The following is a 24267-nucleotide window of genomic DNA, read 5'->3' on the forward strand; positions in this document are numbered from 1 at the left end:
TTAGATGCCAGTATGGTTAGCGATCCAGTCCCGGACAGCAGTCACTCGAGTATACACCCCAGGCTTGTTGGGTTGCCCACATTCATCTCCCCAGCTCACTATTCCAGCAAGGTACCAGACATCTCTAGCATCTGAACTGACAAGTGGTCCTCCAGAGTCGCCCTAAAAGAAAAGGGAAAGGTGAGCAGTTCAGAGTTCAGTTCCCCACAGAAGGCATTATTCTAAGTTAAGAATGTAATGAATATGGTGATTTTCAAAAGCCTTCAGTGTGCCTGAACACAGAAGTGTTTTCCTTTGTGTATGTCAGCTGTATAAAGGAGGAGGTCAGACACTGGAAGGATGGACTCAGTCTCAGGGTTGAGTATGCTGAGACTGGAGAGCAGTCATCTTAATTTATCTGACTCATCAGATAAATAGCTCCCTATATAAGATGCCTCCTGAATAGCACAGCATTATTCACCAGAACAGGATGGATTGCTGATAAGGAGCACAGACATTAGAGTCAGACACCTGTTTCAATATTTAGTTCAGTCTTTCCCAGTTAAGTAAAGCCTTTAATTTACCTATCTATAAATGTTCTGAATAATATGTGTAATGACTATCATGAAGTTTTAGTACCACACTGAATGTAAAGCTTAGCACAGAGCAAAACCTAGAAAGTACATATATAAACCCACAGATACCAGTATTTTCTACAGGTCATAAAACAAGGCACTATCTGCCCATCTCACAAGATCCTAGGCCTTAAGGTACTGACCAGCCACATGTATTTAGAATTCTATGAAGCTCTTAATTAATTAACATGCTGTTGCATGAAGTTTTGAACTCAGAGCTTGTATTTGCAATGTAAACACCCTGCCATTAGTCATACCCCCAGCTCTGTTTTTGTTTTTTTATTTTTTAATCTTTTGTTACATTTTTTGGTTTAGAGTCTTACCCTTTGTGCAAAAGCCAGTCTCAGAACACAATCTTCCTACCTATTCCTCCAGAGTACCAGGGATTTCAAGAAAGTCTGAAATCCATGACTGACCCTCATGCAAATCTTTCAGCAAAACATAGAATTAAGGTTGTATTTTTTCCAGGTTATCAGTAAAGAAATTGAAACACAGAGAAATTAACAATTTATCTTAGATCAGTGGCAGACCCTGGGTTGGAATCCAAACAGTGTAATTCAAAAGTTCATGTTTTCCCCACACACATTATACTGATTTCCTGGTAAAAATTTCTCTTACTCTTTTAAAACACTAATACCATCAGTAGATGAATGTGAAATAAGATGTTTGTAATTTCAAAATAAATTAACTGATATACATTTGCTGATACCACTATATGATGTGGGAAATATAAAATGAGTATAAGCACATGGGCCTTGATTTTAGAGTCTATGCTCTACTTACCAGAAATAAGATGTACCATATAAAGCAATTTTGCAGTAATAATTTTGATCATTAGAATCCAAACCCATATAGGGGCATAAAGAGAAAATTCAGAGAAAAGAGTTTCCAGATAATGATTTAAATGGAGGCAGCACTTCCCATCTACTGAACCATGTAGAAGAAAGAGAAACTATAAAACTACTTCTTTGAGTTGCTAGGGAAATTAGAGCAGGTGACACAGTGGTCTCCATTCTCCCAACATCTCATGGTGCTTCTCCTGTGCACCATCTTGAAAATGATGCAGAAGGACCCTGAGAGAGATTTTAGAGGTTGCAGGTTATGTACACACCAAGTGCATCATCAGATTCCCCAGGAGAACGGGGTAGAGTAGTAGAGTATGAATGACTGGGACTGCTTCAGTCCTAGCTCCCTATAGGAAACTTCAGTGGCAATGTGGAAAACAAACAAAACAAAACAGAAAGCCTGGAAGAACCCCAAAGATATGGTTGACTCAAACTCACTCTAAGCTTCTTTTCTCTAAGAGGAATTAAGGACAGGACCCAGCACTTGAAGCACATTCCTCTCACAAGATAATGAGAAAAGAAAAAAGTATCAATCCTGTCACTACCTAGATGTACCTAAATATTGAGAAATCAACTGAGTATTTAATCAGAGGGGGAAAAAAGTTGATGCAGAAATCCCAAACTAGAACTATTAGCAAAATAAAGCCACAAGGAAATATGTCTCCTGTAATGGCCAACAATTTTACAGGCATAAAACTGAATGGACGAAATCTTTAATGATGAGTTCAAACATCAATCACAAGAAGGAAAAACAAAATTAAAGACCAGGGATTAGAGGCATGGCTCAGAGCATAGAGCACCAGCCCATGAGTGAATAAGCAAGCATCAGATACCGAATTTGAGTCCCCGCCTCAAACAACAATAACAACAACAACAACAATAAAATACTCAACAAGAAATGTACTCATTGCCTTCCTCATGTAACTGTAGCCCCTCTGTACAGCATCTTTACAATAAAATAATTTTTTTTAAAAATTGAAGAGATGTATAAGCACCTAGCTGAAATCAAAGAACACACGTTAACCACTTATTGAACTCAAAGAGAAGACCAAAAAACAAGGGATGAAATAAGGGAAACATACAGAGAGTATAAACAAATAATTTGACAAAGAATTTAGAATTCTGAAAACAAAAATCAAGTTGAAATTCTGAAACAGGATAAATCCAAACAAATTTATACCAAGACAAATCATAAAATTTCTGAATTCTGAAGTCAACAAAACATGTTTGAATATGGCAAGAGAAATGGCACCATCACCTGCAGGGGAAAAAATAAATCCAACAGAAGCAGAGTCAGCTCAGAAACCACATAGGACATGATTCTAGAGTTGAAAGAGAATTGTCTACCCAGATTTCCATAGCTAGCATATGCTAGCTAGCATATGCTGCAGAAATTAAGAGGAAATAAAGACTTTGACAGACAAAGGAAACTTATTAGGAGAATTTTTCCCACTACCAATCTATAGAAAGTGAATAGTAAAATGAAGCTTTTAATGCCATGAGAAATTAAAGTGTTTATGAATAAAATATTTAAAAATGAATCATTAGGGCTGGCAAGTTGGCTCAGTGGTAGAGTGCTTGCCTTGCATGCATGAGGCCCTGGGTTCAATTCCTCAGAACCACATAAGCAGGAAAAAAAAACAGAAGTGGTGCTGTGGCTCAAGTGGTAGAGTGCTAGCCTTGAGCTAAAGAGCTGAGGGACAACACCCAGTCCCAGAGTTCAGCCCCCACGACCAACAAAAAAATAAATAAATAAGTCATCAAAAAAGGAAAACTTTGGATAAACTTTCCCTTTCCTTCTCAAATTTCTCTTTAAATTATGTACAGCAGTTGAAATATAAGGTTGCCTGTGTGGTTCTCAAAATATAGAGTAAAATTCAATATTTATATTTGTTAATAGTTCTATCAAAAGGGAAAGGGAAAGAGACTTAAGAGAAGGCAAGTTTTCTATTCTACACTCCACTCAAGCTAGTAAAATGTCAATACTATTAGACCAGGATAATACGTATGTATAGATTTGTGTCCATGGAATAAACTTTGTTTTGACTGTAGTGGCAGTTAACACAAATCCACATTTTGCACCACTGTCCATTCTCAGATTTTTTTAATGTATTGTGTTTATGTAAGGTGTAGAGATTGAAAACAAAACTGAACAAAGGCTATAGATGTGACTCCTTGTTGATAGCATCACAATTTTCTGTAAGCCTGTCATTATTACTAAAAAAGTAAACAGAACATTGCATATCATCCTAGAAGGCAAATCCACTCACCTGACATGCATCTCGCTTTCCTTTTAAGGAGCCAGCACATAACATTGTGGGGGTTATGACACCATTGTAAACTTGGGGTTGATTGCAGGTTTTAGAGTCAATGAGTTCAACTTGTACTTGCCAAAGGTGATTCTGACCATAACCTAAAAGGAAGAAAGTCTTTGTGTTCATAGATAGACATACACTTTATAATTTGAAGAAATTCTTTTATTTATCCAAGAAGATGATAATAATGAATCTTAGAATAATATGTGTGTTCCACACACAGTAATATTTAGGCATAAGTTTATTTTCTTAAATAGTGAGAATAAATATTTAGGTGCCTAGGAAAGAAGATCAAGCAAGTTTCACTCCATTAAAAATTAAATGAAACTGGTAGCTCCCAACTGTAATCCCCACTACTCAGGAGGCTGCGATCTGATTGCAGTTTGAAGCTAGCCTGGGCAGAAAACTCCTAGTGAGACTCTTATCTCCAATAACCAAAAGCCAGAAGTGGGGCTGTGGTTCAAAGTGATAAAGTGCTAGCCTTGAGCAAAAGACCTCAGATACAAAGTTCAGGCCCTGAGTTCAAGCTCCACGACTGACAAAAAGAAAAAAAGTGAAAAGAAAAAAATTTGAGGTGGGGAATAGTGGCCTTATGATATCTTATCTTCACAACTCATCTTCTAAGAGGTTTAATCTCCTAACTAAAAGTTGAGTGGCTAGGTATCATATTTGCTCTTTCAGATAACTTAAAAAACATGATTAATATAACAGTGATGATGTAATTGATAGTAGATTACCACAGGAAAGATGAATGCAATCTCTAAATAACAAGAGTCTGATTTACCCTTGGTCCATATGACCAAATAACCAACATAGATGGGTATAGAAAATTTACTATGCTCTGAGTTGCTCCTTATATACCCACCATCATTTTGCAGTGCTCCAAACCCTGTCACAAACATCTCTTCCCCCGGGGGGAACTCGTGGGTTGCATCAGGGAGACAAACTCTGTGTATTTCATTTGTGTAGGGAACGGGCCTAGCAAGCTCTGCAAGTGAAATATCATAGTCATGTGATGGATATTTGTATTTTTCATGGACAATTATCCTTCGGAGGCCTGTTTTCATTTTTGAAGGTTTTATTGTTACTCCAAAGGAAGCAGTCCATCTGGTTGGATCCTTGTACCTGGAGAGAAAAACAATAAAGAATAAATTCTAGTTTACCATGCTACCAATCTGATGATTTACATGAAATAATTTTGCCTATAGGTGTCAATATGTTTTTCTTTTATTCTTTTTTTGTGTATGTGTCAGTCCTGGGGCTTGAACTCAGATCCTGGTCAGTGTCCCTGGGCTTTTTGCTCAGGACTAGTGCCCTACCACTTTGAGCTACAGTACCACTTTCAGTTTTCTGGTGGTTAATTGGAGATAAGACTTTCTGCCCAGGCTGGCTTTGAACTTTGATGCTCAGATCTCAGCCTCCTGAGAAGCTAGGATTACATGTGTGAGCCACCCGCACTTTGCCACATCTTCCTTTTTAAAATAATAGTTTCTACTGACAGAAGTAATTATTTTATAATCTAAGAACCATGCTCATGGTTGGAATTCTGTTAGGTTATGCATACTACTTTACATGACAAGCCACCTATTCCAAAGCCTGGGTTTTTTGGACATTTGGGGACATGAATGATTACAAGGACATATGGAAATACGATATTGTACAGAATGAGAAAACTAAATATAGTCCATTCACTTATATCCTCTACCAAAAGTCTTAAATTTTTTTCTTTGAAAAATAGAGGCCTCAGAACAATTTAACAAAGTGTTTCTACTGTATGCACTGGAGATATTTGGCACTGGGTTGAAAATCTACCATTCCTTACAATAATACTAGCTAATCTAGTCACTTGTATAACTTATCATTTCTAATTCCATCATTGTCTAACAGGGAATTCCCCACTGAGATCAAACCTACAACCGCCAGCCTTTATTTCTTACACAGATAGTAAGTGAATAATGAACTCTTCTCATTCACATCAAGCTCCAAAGGTAACTTTAAAATTCTCACTTTCTTTGACAAATTAATGTGTGTATGACAATGTGCATTACTGTTGAATAATGTGCATTGGTACCACCTCAAATCGAAAGCAGAAAACCTCTCACTAAATTTTCTGAGAGTCCCCATTCCCTCTGTGATAAGCATGTGATCTTCATTTTATGTTAAACTCACCCGTCTCAAAATTCTTAACATATTTCATAAACATATAGTGGAAAACACAATATACTTTGTTCACCTCGAGTCCTCCTCCAGGTGTAGGACTTACGTTCGAAAGCAATGAGCAGCGCTCACAAGCCAGGTGTTACTGATTAACGTTGCTCCGCAGCGATGGGCCCCATCCCATTGCAAGCTGGCCTGCCAAGGCCATTCTCCCTCTTCTACCTGCGTCCCACCAACAATTCTGAGACTTTCTTTGGTAGATTTACTCCTCCTGGTCCCACAGCCTGCCATCGACAGATAATGCATTGACTAGCAGTTGTTTCAAACATCAATTTGTTATTATATCATAAATTCTTTTGTTATGCTCTTATAGGATCAAACATTTCTATGTTTCCTTCATTTCTATAATCCCTGACATTTAGTTCGTTAACTCCTATTCATCTTGGAAAGGTTTAAATTACACATTATCTTTCCAATGATATCTCCTTTATTTCCCTGCTTCTAAACTGCATTACTTATGCCTTCCTTGATGCAATAATAATAATAATAAATACAAATTTGCTGTGTGTGGTTGTGTGTATGCATTTTGTCCTCAAATTTTTTATAGTAGAGTTTCTCAATCTTGGCACCATTGATATTTTGAGCCATACAATTCTTTGTTGTAGGCTGCTGTCCTGTGCATCATAGAATATTTTATAATATGCCAGGTCTATAAATGCTAACATTCTCAAATACAATCATGACAAATCAAACAAACAAAAACACTGCAATAAGGCATGGTACCTTGTGTGATAAAATAGCCCTTAACTGAGCATCATTCATTTAGAATTGTGTGCTTGTGCTTACGTCTCATAGTGAGTAAACTTTTGTAGGAAAGAATTATATCTAATCCATTTTGCATGTTGCATCCTTATCAACTCTCACAGTAAAAGAACATGGTAAATTTCCAATAAATATTAATGGAAATAATATATGCTATTTAAATAATGGAATTATACCTTAGCTCCATGCTTAGTTAAGATTTTAAGTTGATCAACGTGTTAAGGTGGTAAGCAGCACATTCCCTTCCATGTTTTAAAGCCAGGTATAGTATGTACTGATTCTGCAAGTATTAATGTATTCTTTGCGACATGGGGGCCGGGGGGGGTGGGTGGGAAATGTTCTGCTATAGAAGAGGGAAGGAGTGTAGAGTCAGCACTTTTGAAAGATTGTGAAAGATATTTTCTGGGCCCTCTGTAAAGTCATCAAAATACTTCAATCCTATAACTCCCTGAAATTTCCACATTTTAAAATTGATAACATCAAGATTTTATTTAGAGTAAACAACAGAAGTTTTTGACTGCAGCTTAGAATTATATAGACATACAGAGTACTTTTTTAGTGGTGGTGATAACAGAACTGGGGTTGAACTAAGGGCCTGGGCACTGCACCTGAGCTTTTTGTTGTTGTTGTTCTGTCTCTCTCTCTGCTTCTCTGTCTGTCTCTCTGTCTCTCTCTGTCTCTGTCTCTCTGTCTCTCTCTCTCTGTCTTTCTCTGTCTCTCTCTGTTTAGTGCTCAACTGAACCACAGCTCCATTTCCAGCTTTTTGGTTGTTAATTAGAGATGAGAGTCTCATGGACTTTCTTGCTAGGGCTGCTTTCAATGATCCTTAGATCTCAGTCTCCTGAGTGGCTAAGATTACAGGTATAAGTTACCAGTATCCAACAAAAGTATTTTTCTATATCTTTATGAGATACCATAGATATCTGCAAGTAGGAAATTAAATAAAAGAGCAATTACACCTCTTTTTTAACCAGTTGATCATCTTATTTTCTAATATTCATGGCCACAGACACCTGCACATCCACTCTGGAATTTTCCCAGTTTTGATAGTTTTGTGTGTATGGGTTAATATTGGGGCTTAAACTCAGGGCTTTCCTGCTCTATTGCTTAAACTATACCTCCAGCACAGCTTTTTTCTGCTTAATTAGAGATAGAGTTCATGGACTTCTTGGCTTGAGCTAGCTTCAAAGCAAGATCTTCCGATCTCAACCTCCCAAGTAAGATATAATTATAGGCATGTACCTAGTACCCTGCCCAGTTTTGCTGCTTTTAATGTTCAGTTGTGCCTGAGAGAAGAGCTAAAGCACCATGAGCTGTACACAAGCTGATCCAAGTTTATTCTGTCTTGTGTGTTATTGTGTTACAATAACACAAAGTACGTGTATATTATAAACAGTGTTTCCTTTTATACATTCAGGAAAAGCAACCTTAATAAATATTTTTAACTTACAATTGTTGAGGTACTTGTCTGTTTCTGTCCTGTTGATTTCTGCAACATACGGAAATAGTAAGTAGAAGAAAGTTAGCCAATCTGAATTAGACTAAGAAAAACTGAGTTTTTCAAATACAAATAGTTGCCAAATTCTGTTACAGTATCTCTGGGTAGTGTGGTAAGCAGTATAATTAGTCATGGACATAGTAGTTTCATTTTTCTAGGGAGGAGAGGCAACAATAAACAGAGTGGACAAGAGTCATATAGGAAGCATATGGATAATGTAAAATATGGTGACCTTTCCCAATAATTCTGATACACTAATTTTGTGTTGACATGCAAGAATATGTACTGTACACCAAGAAATAAGTACAGGTAGTCCCCTTACTCTTTGGGGGAAAATATTGGTCTAAACTGTAGCGTTGGTTCCTAAATGTAATGATATTTTATTAGCCCTTACTTCTAATTATTTTATTAAGCTCATAAGCATCATCTCACTTGAATTAGCCCTCAATCATATTTTATAAATCATGGTATTCCTAGCTCTTACTGTTGAAAGACGTAATGTGCTTTCAACGTACCATGTAACTCGAGCCAATGACTCTAGCATTTTACCTTCTCAGCAGTCATATCCTAGTCCTATACAAACACTACTCCAAACAAAAATGTAGAAAACTATTAAGTTCTCATGTTTCCTGAATATTAATAGATATCCAATAGGCAACACTATTATTTTTGAACATGTATGGAACAATGAATGTCCTAAATGAAAAACTATTTATATGATAGTTTATCTTTTAGTATTTACTAGCATTGATTTGCTAGAAATTTGTATTCTAGAAATTCTTCTTTCTAATCTTCTTCATCTAGCTATTTGTGAGGAAAAGGACAAACATGAGGAAGAATTGATCATGTAGCTTCAGTTACTATTTAAGAGACTTAATAGTCTCTACTTCAAGTAATCTATCATATTCTTCTCTACCTCGTTTTCATAGAGAAAAGTCTGGCTTAATATGTTAATTCTTCTCCCAAGGAAGCAAGGTGCAACCCAACTGACTCACACTACCCATATTTTTGAACTTCATTGTTGCTGCTTTAAAATTCCTAATAGTTTATCTTGTTATTTATTTACTTACTTATTTATTGTTGATCATGGGGCTTGAGCGAAAGGTCTGGGTGCGCTTTTTCACTCAAGGCTAACACTCTACCCCTTTGAGCCACAGCACTACTTTCAGTTTTCTGGTGGTTAATTAGAAATAAGATTCTCATGGACTTTCCTGCTTGGTCTGTCTTCGAACCTGGATCCTCTGATCTCAGCCTCCTGAGTAGCTAGGATTATAGTCATGTGCTACTGTACCAGGCTAAGGTTATCTCGTTATCTAATGTTATCAAATGTAATCTTGCTATCTAATGTTATCTTGTGATTTATGTTTTGAAAATGTTGTTCAATAGGCTATGGTGTGAGCAGTGGAAGCACATGGTCTTTGTGTGTCTACAGTTATTAATCATACCATTTGCATACGCCATTCATGTAGCTCTTCAAAATAAGGATCTGGAGAACCCATAATGTGTGGCAGCATAGCCACACAGTGACTAGAACATAAATGTGATACACCTACCACTCAGCAGGGAGGGGAGGGGAGTGAAGGGAAGGGAAAAGGAGAGGTGGGGAGGGGACACTGACAATTCCAGAAGGTCCTGTTTTCTATCTGTACCCAGAAAACAGCAAAGGCGTTCTTACCATTGCCTTTCTCATTCTTATGTGTACTATGTATATTAAGGAGTGGTTTTTTTAACTGAAAATGACATAGGCAAGGGAATACTAACAAAATACAGAGTTCCTTTTCCATTCAGTCCTTTCCTGCTCATTAGTAGTTTGGAGTTAGTTAAGGTAGAATGCACCTAAATTGAGACGATACATAAAAATAGACAACTTAGCTCTCTGAAGTATTTTCATTGCCTGGCAACAAAAATAATATACAATTTTCTTTTTAACATCTATTGGAGATAAGTCCCAGGAAACCCTGTGGATACTAAACTCCATTGATGATCAAAAATGGTTTAGTGTTTGTATATAACCTACAGTGTCTCTCCCATACACTTTAAATCATCTCTAAGTTCATTGCAACACCTAATATAAATGTAAATGTAAATTCTATATAAATTGTTGTTATACTATTAAAGAAAAATGACAAGAGTCTGTACATGTTCAGTACACATGCATTTTCCATATTATATAGTATATACACTTGTGTATATACATGTACATATACATATATGTGCATTTATTATATACATGCATGTATATATACTATATAGACATACATACATACATATACATATATACATACATATACATATATTTGAACTCAGGGCATTCTGCTTGCTTTGTTTGCTTGCTCCGCTGGCACTCTACCACTTGAGCCATGCTTTCTGCTCAGTATTTTTAATGGTTAATTAGAGTTAAGAGTCTCTCAGACGCTTCAACCTGGGCTGGCTTCAAACGTGAGTCCTCCAGATCTCAGCCTCCTCATCTCCAGGATTATAGGCATGAACCACTGGCACCTAGCTTCCATATTATTTTGTTTTCAGATATATTTATTTGAGTTCATGCATGTGAAAGTTCTGAATGAAACAATTTCATGCCTCTACAAACAAGTGGAGCTTGTTTTCATCTGCTTTTAAAATTGTCACTGGAAGGTGTAATGTTGACCAATAAAACTGTGCTAGTGATTTTATACTTAATTTTTTTTCACTTTGCAAATTAGTGAATAAAATTACTTTGATTAGCAAATGAAAATGTTGAAACGTTGAAAGGCCAGGGAAAATGGAAAATATCTTTTGAATAGTACTACAGTACTATTGCGGACGGGGGACAGAGGGTTGGATACAATACCTGACATTTTCTTTTTACATTGGAAAATGCAACCTCTGTAGTAAACAAAGCAAACCCCTACTTCAGACTTTGCAACTCTAGTTGTAAAATATATCAGCTAGAAAGTACAAGTAGTATTTTTTCATTGACAAGTGTTCTAAGAGAAGCTATAAACAAGGTATATTAATGGTACTCAAAAATAAGTGGGTGAGTGGCTGGCCCTTTTCATTGATTCTGCTCTCAGAACATAACATGGAAGCAACAGCAAAAAGAAGGATATGCAAAGCCTGATTATGTTAGTTTCTGTAGCCCAAGTCTAAAGTCCAGTATAGAACCTTCCCAGGAGTTCATGACAAGCTTACTTAAGAGGCATATGCTAGAGCACTTAGGAGCAGGGTCTCAAACCCATAATCCTAGATATTATTGAGGAGGCAAAGATAGGGGGATTGCCATTTGAGGCCAGTAAGACATAGAAGTTTGTAAGACTCCATCTCAACCAGTGGCACACACCTCTGAAATACAATGACAATGTGTGTGTGTGTGTGTGTGTGTGTGTGTGTGTCATCCCCAGTGACACAGGAAAGCACAAGTTAAAGGATCATAGCCCACAATGGCAGAGTATAGATCCTACCTTGAAAACAATCAATTCAAAGAGGGGCTAGAGGTATGACTCAAGTGGTAGAGCACTTGCCTAACAAGTGTGTGCATTGAGTTTAATCTCCAATACCATCAACAAAATGACAAAAATTAAAATACTTCATTTGGAATAATTCAGTTTCAAAGCAATGACCTGCTAATAGTAATTTTTTGTTGTTACTGTTGCTGTTTTTGTTGTCTTTTCCTTTTGTCATGTAGTGTATTTGTCTTTGCAAGGGTAAGTGAGGCACAGAAAAGGTGGGACAGAGGGTGAACAAATACAGCAGTGGTAATCACTAAACGCTATGTAGAAAATGAACTGTACAAGTTGTAGGCAGATGTGGGAGGGAAAAACTTGGAGAGAGTGAAAGAAATGGTGACATTGTTCAAGAAGAAATGTACTCATTATATGACTTACATAACTACAACCCCTGTGCACATCATCTTTACAAGAACAATGAAATACATGTTTTAAAATTTTTAGATTCAAGTAAGGTAGTGTACACCTGTGATTTCAACTACTCCCTACTTAAGAGTCAGAGATTTTGAGGATTATGGTTTGGGGCAAATCCAGAAGAAAAAGATAGTAAATCTTTACATGGTGTTATGAGTAAGTTTTGTATGGTGTTATGAGTCTATAATCCCAGCTACAATAGAGGCATAAAATCAAGGACCAAGGCCAGACCTGAGTAAAAACACAGACCCTATCCAAGAAGTACCAAAGCAAGGGGTAGAACTTACAAGTGGTAAAAAATTATAGGCTCAATTGGTAGAACACTTGCTTAACAAGCACAAGACCTTAGTTTAAGCCATCAGTACTGGGGGAAACAAAGTCAAAAGTAAAATGAATGCCCAAATCTAACATAGAAATAGACAAAATTTAAAAAGGAAACTTACTTTTAATTTTAACTGAGTCAGGATGAACTTCAGGAGGTCCTTCAACATTATGCAACTTTTCATGTAGAATATATTCAATAATTTTATTTACATTTTCAGGATCCTCAGTAGAGCGAAATCTAAATATCAGCAGCATATGAGCCACCACGCCATGATTTTCTTGACTGAATCAAACAATAAAAACAAGAAAAGAAAAGGAGAAAGGAGGGAAAGAGAGAGAGAGAAAAGGAGGAAATGAGGAACTTGATCACAACCGAAGGTTTTTTTTCCTTTATCATTTATTTGAAAATGCAAACAAAGCCAAATACATTTTCTGTAGTCCTGATGTTTCCTATGTACAAAACCCCCAATTCAAACACCCTGACAGAAAGGTAGCATGTTCATTCTCTTTCCACCAAAAGATTAATTTTAAAAAAAGATGTGTATCTTGTCAAATAACATATAATAATATATTTTATGCTCTTTATGTACTTAACATGTATATAAAAACAATGTATTTATATATATATATATATATATATAGTATTCTAAAGTTGTATATTTAGTGGCAGATCCTCTTAGCTACATATTTGGGGCATAAAGATATAGAATAAAAAATAATGAGGGGTGATCACTTCGGCAGCACATATACTAAAATTGGAACAATAAAGAGAAGATTAGCATGGCCCTTGTGCAAGGATGACATGCAAATTCGTGAAGCGTTCCATATTTTTAGACCAGACTAAAGCTACCAGCACAACCATGTTTATTGCAGCATTATTTACCATAGCTAAGATATGGAACCAACCCAGATGCCCCTCAGTAGATGAATAGATCAAGAAAAGATGGTATATATACACAATGGAATTCTTTGCCTCCATTAGAAAGAATGACATTGCTGCATTTGTTAGGAAATGGAAAGACTTGGAAAAAATTATATTAAGTGAAGTAAGCCAGGCCCAAAGAAACATAGGCCCCATGGTTTCCCTTATTTGCAATAACTAGTATATGTCTGAGACAAGCAGAAAAGGTCAGATAAGACGATGTTAAGTGAAATGAACCCCAAGATAGAGACACAAGTGGTTTTTTCTTGCTTGCTATTGGTTCTAACATATTTATAAGGTACCATATGATTTTTTTGTTGCTTTGTCTGTCCCTCCCTTATGGTATAACCCCTGTTTTCACTGTATTTAATATTGGTATAATTTGGGGAGGTGAAGGGAAAAAGCAAATTGTTTAAATAGGGATACAGATTGACCCACTGCAACAATGAGATGTACAATATGCTATGTCACAAAACAAACTTTACAATTTACGTGATGGGGGGGAGAAGGGGTATGGGGGTGTAGCTGAGGAGGTAAGAGGACAGGGATGGTAGGGGAAAAACAGAGGAGGCAACAATGCTGGATAAGAAATGTACTCATTATTTTGCTCATGTAACTGTAACCCCTCTGTACAGTATTTTCACAATAAAAAACTTAATTTAAAAAATTAAATGTAAAAAAAGAATTAAAAAGCAAGTATAAATTTTGAAGCATTTCTAATTCTAATGATTTATAAATAAAACAAGAATAAGTATAAAATAAGAAATAATGTGGGGGGAAACAGGTGAAAATGAGGGAGAGGGTAACACTGTTCACAAAGTAATATACTCATGACTTTACCTATGTAGCTGTAACCCTTCTGTACAATACCTTTACAATAAAATTTAAAAATAAATAAATAAATAAATCATGAAAACGTATAAAGAGGTGAACCAAGAACTAAAGACAAATCTCCTTTACTAAGCTACTTTCCATAGAGCTAATTCACTAAGGGATTTCTGTTAGATCCCTATAGCATGCCTTTCCCTAGCCAGTATCTTGAGAAATGCTTACTTTCCGATTTATACAATGAGTGAAGCACATGGTAACAGAGAGCTTCATATTTGTCAGATGAATTTAATCATGTCATGAGCTCTTGAAAATGTGTGCATTACTGGCCATATGAAGATATTTTAGGTCTACATACCTGAATTTGATTATGTGAGACTTCACAAGTTCTCCTTGTAATGGAAATCTAGAAAATGCATTTTTCACCTGTTCAAAAAAATACCCAAAATAAGTCAGTAAGAAGCAGTATTCTGAAATTTGCAAGTTAATTCAAAGCCCAAGGGACAACGATAATAGGAGACAAAAGTGAAAAGCACTGACATTGCACAATGTGTTGAACTTCAGGAATCTTTCTTGGCAATCGACCCAGTGTTGTGAACTGAACTTCACTTTAGAAATAAAGGACCTGGGTAGTCAAATGAAGTGAGGGAGCAATACAATCACTAAAAATCCCAATGAATATTGTACAAAATTAAGAAAATTGAAGGTTGGAAAGGCTGGGGAAGAATGTTGAAAGGGGTAAACTGTGATCAAGATGCGTTGTATTCTTAAGCTGATTTGGTGAATGGTAACTCCAACTCCTTTGAAGAACTACTTAAAGATTTAAAGATATTTTAAAAAACAAACATTGTACATAATAAGGAAGGAAAGAAGGAAGGAAGGAGGGAGGGAGGGAAGGAAGGAAGGAAAGAAGGGAGGAAAGGAGGGAGGGAGGGAGGGAGGGAGGGAGGGAGGGAGGGAGGGAGAAAATGGAGGGCCTGGAAGCCTATGGGAACCCACAGGGCCACCTGCTATTACCACTCAGAAAGACATCAAAGAAAATGAAGGAGCTCTCTCTTAACAAGTCAGATTAAATTCTTGGACCCCAGAAATAGAGAGTCTAACTGCAAGTATCTAAAGGAAATGAGATATTTCTTGAAGGAATAGCTGGATTGTAGAAACAAGCACACAGAAGTGTCACATGGTCCTAAAGGCAAACTTGCTGAATGTCCTAACATGTGACCCAGCTCAGCAGTGCAAATGCTCTTAGAAGTGCCCATGATAGCCGGGCACCAGTGGCTCACACCTGTAATCCTAGCCACTCAGGAGGCTGAGATCTGAGGATCATGGTTCAAAGCCTCCCTGGGCAGGAAAGTCTGCGAGACTCTTATCCCCAATAAACCACTCAGAAAACCAGAAGTGGTGCTGTGGCTCAAGTGGTAGAGTACTAGCCTTAAGCTAAAGAGCTGAGGGACAGCATTCAGGCCCAGAGTTCAAGCCCCATGGCCAACAAAAAAACAAAGAAAAAAGAAATGCCCATGATTCAAGGTAGTTAACTGCATCTCTGAAGTTCATCCTAGTAAAATGAGGGATATATTTTGTGATAACATTTATTATTGCAATAAATACAAATTTTAGTGAAATTAACTTTTATAGATAGGAGTTCCAGTAAGCAAATATTTCAATGGTTTCTTGTTTTCAGTGTGTGTGGATGGTTACTAAACACAGTTGCTACAAGCTGATAATTGATTAACAGAGAAATGAGTTTTTTTATTCCTTAATATTTTATTGTTTCCTAAGCCTTCATGCCCTGAAACAGACCTTATAACTATGAGAAAAATCAACACATTACAAATAACTCCTCTAAATAGTTATTTTCTTGAATAGTTATTTTTATTTCTTGATATTTATTTATTGAATAGTTATTTTACTTAAACATGGATTTTTAAAGTCATGACTTTAACTTAAAATAATTTAAATGACTTTTAAACACATTTTTGAAAGTAGTGAAGAGCCCTACCTATTATATTCCTTTAGATTTAAATCAATCAGGATATTATAAAATTAATTTTGACAAATGTACAAAGAAAAAGGGAAATGGCAGCATTTTTTTTCTTGACTTGTTAAGTCCCAGTCCCTTTCTTTACATTAGATATGTATCTAGTCCTAGAGGAAAGCTTTTTTATACATTTATCTGATTTGCTGTCTGCAAGTGCAAGTATAATCAGGACTTGTCCTCCTCCTCAGCAAGGTAGCCAAGCTCTCCGGCTCCTCATTGCAGTTTCTAGAAGAATCAATTTCTGGAGAGCAGTAGCAATAGTGCTCTGGATTCAATCTGGTTTGAATGTCTCCAGATGCTTCATGCATTGAAATTTGATCCTCATGGTGAGGTATTCAGAGGGTGGAAATTTAATCTGATTATGAGATTTGAGGTGAGGCATTTAAAAGGTGTTTAGGATTAGATAAGGTCTTGAGGGTGGAGCCCCATAATTGAACTCTGGTGACTACATAAGAAGAGAGAGCAGAGGAGGCTCACGTACACAAACACACACACACACACACACACACACACACCCTGTCTTTGCTCTGGGTCATCTCAGGAGTCTCTCACAAAGAAAGCCATCAGAGCTAGCTGTTTGACTTTCCACCTCTAGAACTTTGAACCACCATAAACCTCCTTTGCTTTATAAAATAGCCCAGATATGTCATTATAAGAAGGGGGGAAAACAAGAACAATACAGACTTCTTCCATTCTGCTCTGCTTCAGGATATTAGACTTGGAAAATAATTTGTAAATTATATAATTTGACACCTTAATTTTCATATAAGGAAATTTATTCAGAATGATAAAATGATGTGCAAAGTCAAATTTAAGGAAAAAAACGACCACTAGTTTGTAGATGGTGTTAGATTAATCCCTGATTCTTTTCTTATAATATAAACAAATTATTATGAAAATTACCTGGAAATTCCAGCTACTCTTTAATCTGATAATAAAAAGACTTCATCACTCAGACACTTGTTTGGGGGATGGGCACACTGCTAATTTTTTTCAAATTTCTTAAATATTAGATTCATCTTCCCATAGAAATGTTGATGCTGGGGCTGGGAAGTTGGCTCAGTGGTAGAGTGCTTGCCTTGCATGCATGAGGCCCTGGGTTCAATTCCTTAGCACCACATAAGCAGAAAAAGCTTGGCGCTGTGGCTCAAGTGGTAGAGCACTAGCCTTGAGCTGAAGAGCTGAGGGGTAGTGCCCAGGCCCAGACTTCAAGCCCCACAACTGACCAAAAAAAAAGAAATGTTGATGCTTTAAACCTAAACATGAATCTCTTGTAGCCTCATGAACCAAGAACTGGTTCAGAGTTATAAATTTGTAAAGCTAAAATACAATTTATGTAAGTAGCAAACAGTTTCGATCTTGAAAACCTTCTGCTCCAGATCTTTAAGAAGCTAGGAGACAACCACCTATTTTTGCAGGGGGGAGGGAAAGGGGGTGGCATCCTCACATTCCCAGAGTTTATGAACTTGACTGATCAAGAACATTACAAGCACTTTGCAAAGCACCTTTGCAAAGTATATTCTTCTAAGTCATGTATTGTCAGTTTGGTTTTAAATCCCTAAAAGATGGCCTCTTACTTTTTGCAATGATCATCAGTTGGATGGACATGACAGAAAATGCCCCAGGCATAGAGAAGCAACTACTTACCATGGATTCAATTCTATGGCTCATTTCTGTGAAATTTTTAGAAGCCTCTCTTCCAAACTCAGCATATAATTTGTCACTGGTAAATGGCAATGTGCTGTAGAAATTATAGGTCTTCCTTTGATCTTCAAGGAAAAAGACAAAAACCCATCATAATCTTTATTAGCACCCTTATTATTCCATTCGATGTTTTCTAGGCAGACAAGAAGAAATACCACTACCCAGCTTCTTCATCCTCCATCAGGCTTCAGAGCTATTGCAAAATAAAAGATGCCATTCATCATCCTATGATTTACAGTCTAAAAGCTGGAAGAAATAAATGCCTGGTGCTCTAGGTGTATTGTAAATAAATATTACACTGGAGCCACAGGCTGATTAGCCACAAGAGATAACAAATCTTGCCATCTGAATAAATAAACAGGGGTGAATTCAGACGCTTCCCTGAGTTGAATGTTGTTTCTTACATTTAAAAAGTACATTCCCCCTTCCTCCTAGCTCAATAAACGACACCAATTCTGACCACAAAGACTCTAGAATAAGAGCATTTTTTTGGATGAAGATGGAGAGTAAGAATTAAAATGATAGTAAGAAAAAATGTTAATATTTTTCTAGATCTGAATTTAGAGAGCAAAAATTGTCACTGGGTATAACTGTCAAGGGACACTATGTACCTTCACCTGGATCTCCTGGCATTCTATTTTTTTTCTTTCTTTCTTTCTTTCTTTCTTTCTTTCTTTCTTTCTTTCTTTCTCTCTCTCTCTCTCTCTCTTTCCTTCTTTCCTTCCTTCCTTCCTTCCCTCTTTCTTCCTTTCTTTTGTCACCATAGGGCTTGAACTCAGGGTCTGAGTGCTGTCCCTGAGCTTATTTACTCAAGGCTAGTGCTCTATCACTTTGAACCACAGTGCCACATCCAGTTTTCTGGTGGTTAATTAGAGGTAAGAGTTTCACAGACTTTCTTGTCCGGGCTGGCTTTGAACCACCATCCTCAGATCTCAGCCTCCTGAGTAGCTAGGATGACAGGCGTGAGCCACCGACTCTTTGCTTCCCTTTGCTTTCTCACACAGCTGAGCGGTATCTTCTCTCTCCTAAACCTGCATCCAGTTTAAGCAGTGTACAATTTAAGCCTACTGAAGAGTTAATGCAATATACTTTTAGCTCTACTATCTGACACATGAAGCAGTCACAGAGCCCTCAGAGGCTCATTTGTTCATTCAATGGACAGTAATGCTAACTACCTTTCCTAGGAAACTCTGTGCCAAGCATTAGGATTGGAACAGTGATGAAGAGAGTTGAATGTAGTTTTTTTCTAGGAAAACAGACAATGCCTCGTCCTATCTCAATCTTTCTCCTCTTCTTCCTTCATATTCTTTTTCTTTTCACAGAGATGCTAGAGGAGAAGGAAACTAACACTAAGCACCAGTGTCCAGGCATGTTCATCTATCTCATTTAATCTACAACAACCCACAGGAAAGCAGTATTATCCACATATAGGTGGTTCCAGACTCAGAAATGCAAATAACTTGTACCACCGCCACGTGACATGGGCAGAAAAGACAGAACTAAGTTTCAAGCCAAGCCCTAACTCCTAAAGCACAGATTTCTTTTATATGTAGCTTCTTGGAGGAAGGGAGGAAGGATGGGAGGGAGGAAAGAAAGAGAGAGAAATGAAAGAAAGAAAGAAAGGAAAGAAAGAAAAAGAAAAAGGAGGGAGGAAGGGAGGTAAGAGAGAGAAAAAGAAGAAAGAAAAAGAGGAAGGGAGGGAGGAAGGAAGGAAGGAAGGAAGGAAGGAAGGAAGGAAGGAAGGAAGGAAGGAAGAGAGATGGTCCTGGGGAGCTTGAACTGTGGCCTTAGACACTGTCCTTGAGCTTTTTTGCCCAAGGCCAGCATTAAACCACTTGAACCCGAGCATCTCTTCAGCTTTTTGGTAGTTAATTGTAGATAAGAGTCTCATGTTCTTTCTTGCCCAGACTTGCATGAACCATGATCTTCAGAATTTAGCCTCCTGAGTGGCTAGGATTATAGACAGGAGCCACCAGCACTCAGCATGCTCTGTAGTCCTTTAAACAGATAAGATTCCCACTTTCTAAAATGATAAGATATGTCCAGTATAGCAGAAAGATGTTACCAGGAATATTCACAGAAAAGTAAATAAATTATAAGTGAGTATTAATTTTTGGTTATTTTTCACAACAGCTTTGTGATTCATTTTTATCATTATCATCTTTAAGTAATTTTATAAAGGAGTTGCCTATTCAATGAAGCAGTTGATCAATACAATGCATCTTGAGCAATGTCTGCCCTATCATCATTTTCCCCCCTCCCTCACTACCCCCATCCCTTCCCTCAATTTTCTTAATTTTGTAGGACGTTCATTAAATTTTATGATTACATTCTCCCTCACTTCCTCTCTTCATTCATTTACCCTCTCCTATTGATCCCACTTCTCTAAGTACCCTTTTCCTCGTGTTTATTTTGCGGGACTCTAAGTTAGCCTTTCTAAGGAATTATATCATTTGAGTTCTCCCCCCAAATCCACCCTTTTTCAGTTACGCTTATGTCCACTTGGATACTATCCCCAAAGTGTTTATTTGTATATTTATAATTAATTTTTGGTTCCACATATGAGAGAGCACAAGTATCCTTTGTCTCTGTGAGCCTGACTTAACTTCATTTAACATGATTTTTTTCCCAGGTCATTTCTTTGCAAATGATGTTGTATCATTCTTTCTAGTGTATGAGTAAAATTCCACTGCATATATATATACTACATTTTCTTGATCCATTCATCCATTGACTGGCATCTGGACTGAGTTCATACCTGGGCTGTGGTAAATAGTACTTCAATGAACATGGTTGTATAGGTGGTCTGTCTGTATCTTACTTCGTAATATTTTGGATAAATGCCCAAGAGTGGAATTGCTGGATCATAAGATAGTTCTGTGTTTAGTTTTTTGTTTTTGTTTTTGGTTTTGTTTTTGTCAGTTGTTATTGAACTCGGGGCCTGGTTGCTGTCTTGAGGTCTTTTGCTAAAGGTTAGCACTCTACCACTTTGAGCCACAGCTCCACTTCTGGTTTTTGAGTGGTTAATTGGAGATAAGAGTCAGAGGGGTACTTTTCTGCCTGGGCTGGCTTCAAACTCAAATCTCAGCCTCCTGAGTAGCTAGAATTACAGGCACAGACATGAGCCACTGGCACCCAGGTGTGTTTACTTTTCTGAAGAACCTTCACACTGCTTTCCAGAGTGGTTGAACAAGTTTACATTCCCACCAACAGTGGTGTACTAGGGTTCTTTTTGTCCACATCTACACCAGCATCTGTTATTGTTCAATGAAATTGCTCAATAACAGATTTGTTGTCTGACATCTAGATTACAGAGGCCCATAAATGGAGCCCCCAGTGACCTTAGACCCAAACTACACACAGAAATCTACTCTCCTAAGCTTTGCAAAATGAAGTGAAATGTGATGTTTTTCAGAATCTGATCAGCTTCACCTTTGCCTATTTCTGTAACAGATTTGTTTGTTTTGTTATGCTATCTCCTAAATGCTCTTCATTATAGCTACTCTGTTGTTAGTTTATATCTCCAGAGAACAAGTCACAAATATGACACTGCTGCATACTGCAATAAACATTGTTTATTCAGGTGTACTGTGTGGGCAGTGGAAGTTGTGTGCTCTGTATTTCTGAACTGATCATTGAAACAATAGGACACAGGACTAGGTAACTGGAAAAATATTATCAAGTTTTTCATTGTTCATGTATGATTAAGGCTTTAAAATCTTATAAAAAATGGCTTGAGACAAGACAAGAAAGAAATACTAAGAAATTTTCTTTGTCCAAAGAATGAAGCCAGAAAATCCTAAGAAAATGTCACAGGTATGAACCATTCACCTGTGTTACTCAGTATCCACAAATGTTGATAAGGTACCTAATATATGCCAGAATCCAGAAAACAAAAACAAAAACAAAACATAGTAACATAAAACTGAATAAACTAGTCGTGAGTATACAAAGGGGGAGAAATAAGAATTTTTTTAATGATAAAGCATATTTGTAACAGGCTTATAGTATTATAGAAATTATTTTACCAATTTCTTTTTATTTAAAGCAGGCTCCAGAGAAATGAATAAAGTTACCCAAATTTAAAGTGATATGTGGGCAAATTCCATTTTTTTAAAAAAGTATTCTCTGCTTTAAAATGCTTTTTCTTTAAATTACCCAGAAGTGACCTAACACATTTCAGAAATTGAGATAGGATTTGTGTTGATAATTGATGAAGATAACTAGATTTCTAATTCATTCTTTCTCTTTACAAGAAAGGACCTTCATCAAATTCCCAATTAAATTAGAATCAAGTGATTAGCTTTTATGGTTTTAAGGCCCTTGAACATCAAAGAATAATCTAGTCACAGAGGGAGATATTAAACTAACAGGTCATAGTTGAGTCAACTAATTAAAACCCAAGGAAGAGTATAAGGAAACTTCAGAAGAATAATTCTAAAGTGCCCTGGGGACCTTTCTAATAACCTAGTGAGTAGCGATTCATCTGGCAGTGAGATATATGATAACCAGAGAGTAAGTCTCATTATAATTAACCTTCTCAGCACACCCTGCCCTCTGTAATCACTTACAAGGGATACTTGAGATTTTTTTTTTGGTGGGGGGGTCTGGTCATGGGGCCTGAACTCTGGGCCTGGGCGCTTTCCCTCAGCTCTTCAGCTCAAGGCTAGCGTTCTACCACTTGAGCCACAGTGCCACTTCCGGCTTTTTCCTTTTTGCTTATGTGGTGCTAAGGAATCAAACCCAGGGCCTCAGGCATGCAAGGCAAGCGCTCTACCATGAGCCACCTTCCCAACCCATATACTTGAGATTTTTTTTCCAGTACTGAGGTTCAATTCAAAGTGTCACACTTGCTCAGCTTCCTTGCTCAACTGGTGCTCTACCATTTGAACCATCCCTCTAGACCACCCTTTTGTTGATTATTTTAAAGATAGCATCTCTGGGTCTTTTTTGCTAGAGCTAGCTTTGAACCATAAGTCTCCAGGATAACAGATGTGAGCCATCAATGCCTGGCTCCAAGATGAGATGTTAACTAACAGGAAGAGATGTTAAATAACAGAAATATTCTATTATGAACATTTCTCTGTCTTTCTGGTATAGACCAGAACCTCCATTTCTAAGATCTTTAATTGTGTAATTGACTTATTGGAATGTCATGATTTCTATAAATTGTAATTATTTTAAATCAAGTTGATTGCCCTAAGACCTCAAAGAACTCAAGACACTGGATTCTAGCTACCTGTGGTCTTGCCCTATTTAAGACCCCATTACTAGTAATCAATTAATATGTAAACTAGCATGATATTCCCAGCAGGAAGCATTGCTACAATCAAGGATAGAAGAATGAATTCTCTGGTGGGGATTAAATGAAAGACAAAGACAAAACAGGTAAAGGCATCTTTGTCTCCATTATGCAAATGAATAAGTACTGCTGAGCAAGTTGGAGACAAATCAAAACAGGAAGGTACAGGAGGAAATATTTGGGGTGAACCACCTGACACCAGGGTGGTTCATACTTACTGTATCTCACATAGTGAACTGTGAGTCCAATGCATACTGCCAGCACAATCAAGGAGACAAAGGTAATAAGGCCAATAACCCAGGGCTCCAAACAAGTTCTTTTCCTGGTCTTCACCACAGCCGGCCTGAGAAAGAATGTACATAGATTATAGCACCACATCCACTTCCTAAGCAAAACTGAGGAATCAAGGATATTCAAGTAGTAGTTTACTGTTATGGTTTAGAACATATCCTGGTACCCATCCAATTGTGGTTTTACTATGCCTGGCTTTAGACAAACTATCTAACGTCTCTGTGCTTCAGTTTTCTTGTCCTATAAAGAAGATGATGTTGACAATACTTATGTCATATGATTGTGGTAAAAATTAAATAAAGTGCTTCTAATAGTTCCTGGCCTATGGAAAGTGCTGTGTGAAATGCCAGTGATTACTTGTTGAGCCAGTGCTGTACGAACTATAGCATGAGGCACTCTAGATGCTACCTGTTTTAGCACTGTTGAATTATAAACACATTGTGATGCATATTAAAGCTTGAACCTTACCTTGTGGCAGATACAGCATCTAATTCTACTTGCTTTCTCATTATTTCCAAATCAGTATTTGAGGATACACACAAGAGATTACCAGAGGCCCCCTTCTAAGAGTCTGAGTCTTTGAACTAATATTAACCACAGGTTTAAGAGATGTTACAGAAAATCTACATGAGATTACCTGAATTTCTTCATTATACTTTGCCTCTAAAAACCCATGTTAGAAAAACATGTAGCTCATCCTGGTTTTTG

General features: G+C 37.1%; 1 protein-coding gene across 1 annotated transcript; it reads right to left on the minus strand.

Moving 5' to 3' along the window:
- Positions 1-24068, minus strand: LOC105980209 (transmembrane protease serine 11E-like). Its single transcript, XM_013008937.1, has 10 exons — positions 24028-24068; positions 23487-23611; positions 17910-18031; positions 14583-14650; positions 12594-12757; positions 8204-8242; positions 6038-6215; positions 4640-4899; positions 3730-3872; positions 1-162 (listed from the first exon to the last, which is right to left on the minus strand). Exons 1-10 carry the CDS (start codon positions 24066-24068, stop codon positions 1-3), a joined length of 1302 nt encoding a protein of 433 aa, XP_012864391.1.
- Between the last annotated feature and the right edge of the window lie 199 nt (positions 24069-24267).

Source organism: Dipodomys ordii, unplaced genomic scaffold (genome assembly GCF_000151885.1).
Source record: "Dipodomys ordii isolate 6190 unplaced genomic scaffold, Dord_2.0 Scaffold8, whole genome shotgun sequence".
Taxonomy (NCBI): domain Eukaryota; kingdom Metazoa; phylum Chordata; class Mammalia; order Rodentia; family Heteromyidae; genus Dipodomys; species Dipodomys ordii.

Coding starts and splice junctions, on each gene's coding strand:
- LOC105980209 (XM_013008937.1), bottom strand. CDS start 24,068: ATGAGAAAGCAAGTAGAATTAGATGCTGTATCTGCCACAAG. Junction 14,651..17,909: donor GCCATAGAATTGAATCCATG/GTAAGTAGTTGC, acceptor TTTTTTGAACAG/GTGAAAAATGCATTTTCTAG. Junction 12,758..14,582: donor TCTCACATAATCAAATTCAG/GTATGTAGACCT, acceptor TGTTTGATTCAG/TCAAGAAAATCATGGCGTGG.